Source organism: Grammomys surdaster, unplaced genomic scaffold (assembly GCF_004785775.1).
Source record: "Grammomys surdaster isolate TR1022 unplaced genomic scaffold, NIH_TR_1.0 125919, whole genome shotgun sequence".
NCBI lineage: Eukaryota > Metazoa > Chordata > Mammalia > Rodentia > Muridae > Grammomys > Grammomys surdaster.
In genome coordinates, this window is record NW_021620743.1 from 531650 (window position 1) to 533101 (window position 1452).

The following is a 1452-nucleotide window of genomic DNA, read 5'->3' on the forward strand; positions in this document are numbered from 1 at the left end:
AACATGACTGAAGTTCTAATATAATGAGTTCTGAAGTTTCAAGTAACTTTGTGGATCCAGATCTGAAAGATCCAAAGGCAATATACACTTACTATATGACCGATACTATGGTCTAACTTTAAGAAACTTTAAAAGTGAGGTTTGCTGCTTTGTATCCCCATCTGTGTTCCAGTGAAAAATACATAAAAGAAATTGTTTGATTCTTCAACATTTATCATCCACAATTTTGATTGTTTTGTTATTCACAGATCAATCAATTATTCAAATTTCTAACTAGATTCATGAAGCAAATGAACAATGTGACAGAATTCATTCTACTTGGGTTGACACAGAACCCAGATGTGCAGAAACTCTTGCTTCTCATATTTGTACTCATCTACTCTCTTACTCTCATTGGCAACCTGCTCATTATTGTAACAGTCATCTCCAGCCCAACACTGGGATCCCCCATGTATTTTTTTCTGTCCTTTTTATCCTTCGTAGATGGCTGCTGCTCTTCCACCATGGCCCCCAAAATGATATTTGACTTGCTTGCTGAAAAGAAAACCATCTCCTTTAATGGATGCATGACTCAGATCTTTGCAGAACATTTCTTTGGTGGAGTTGAGATCATCCTGCTCACAGCCATGGCCTATGATCGCTATGTGGCCATCTGCAAGCCCCTACACTACATGATCACAATGAACAGGAGAGTATGTGGCTTCCTGGTTTCCATGGCCTGGGCTGGGGGATTTCTCCATGCTTTGATTCAAATTCTTTTTATGGTCTGGTTGCCCTTCTGTGGTCCAAATATCATTGACCATTTCATCTGTGACCTTTTCCCACTCCTAAAACTTTCCTGCACTGACAACCATGTCTTTGGACTCTTTGTTGCTGCCAACAGTGGGCTAATGTGTATGCTAATTTTTTCTATTCTTATCACCTCTTATGTACTCATCTTTTGCTCTCTAAAGACTCATAGCACTGAAGAACAGCTGAAGGCTCTCTCCACCTGTGCCTCCCATATTACAGTGGTCCTCCTTTTCTTTGTACCCTGCATATTCGTTTACCTTAGGCCCATGGTCATCTTCCCCTTTGACAAAGCTGTGGCTGTGTTCTATACTGTGATAACACCCATGTTAAACCCTTTAATCTACACTCTCAGAAACACAGAAGTGAAGAATGCCATGAGAAAACTCTGGAACCAGAGAAAACCTGGGAAAAGATTTGCATGAATAGAAAGAATAGCAATAGATTTGTTTCCTATTTTACCAAGTGTGACTCATGTAAATAATACTGCTATTGAACTGAAAATCTGTGTGTATATTTCATTTCCTTATCTTCTAGAATTCTATGGATTTCTCTTTCATAAAAGTTGATATTTTACTAAAGATAACTGAAGGCTCTTCTACCTAGAACATTTTAAGCAATAAAAGTCCTTGGGACAAAATTGATCCCAAAACTTAGACAGCC

At 38.6% G+C, this 1452-nt stretch overlaps 1 protein-coding gene across 1 annotated transcript; it reads left to right on the forward strand.

Annotated features, from left to right (window-relative positions):
- The first annotated feature begins 246 nt into the window (after window positions 1–246).
- On the forward strand, window positions 247–1214 carry LOC114608486 (olfactory receptor 4C5-like). Its single transcript, XM_028752449.1, has one exon. It carries the CDS (start codon window positions 282–284, stop codon window positions 1212–1214), a length of 933 nt encoding a protein of 310 aa, XP_028608282.1. The 5' UTR covers window positions 247–281.
- Window positions 1215–1452: the final 238 nt, after the last annotated feature.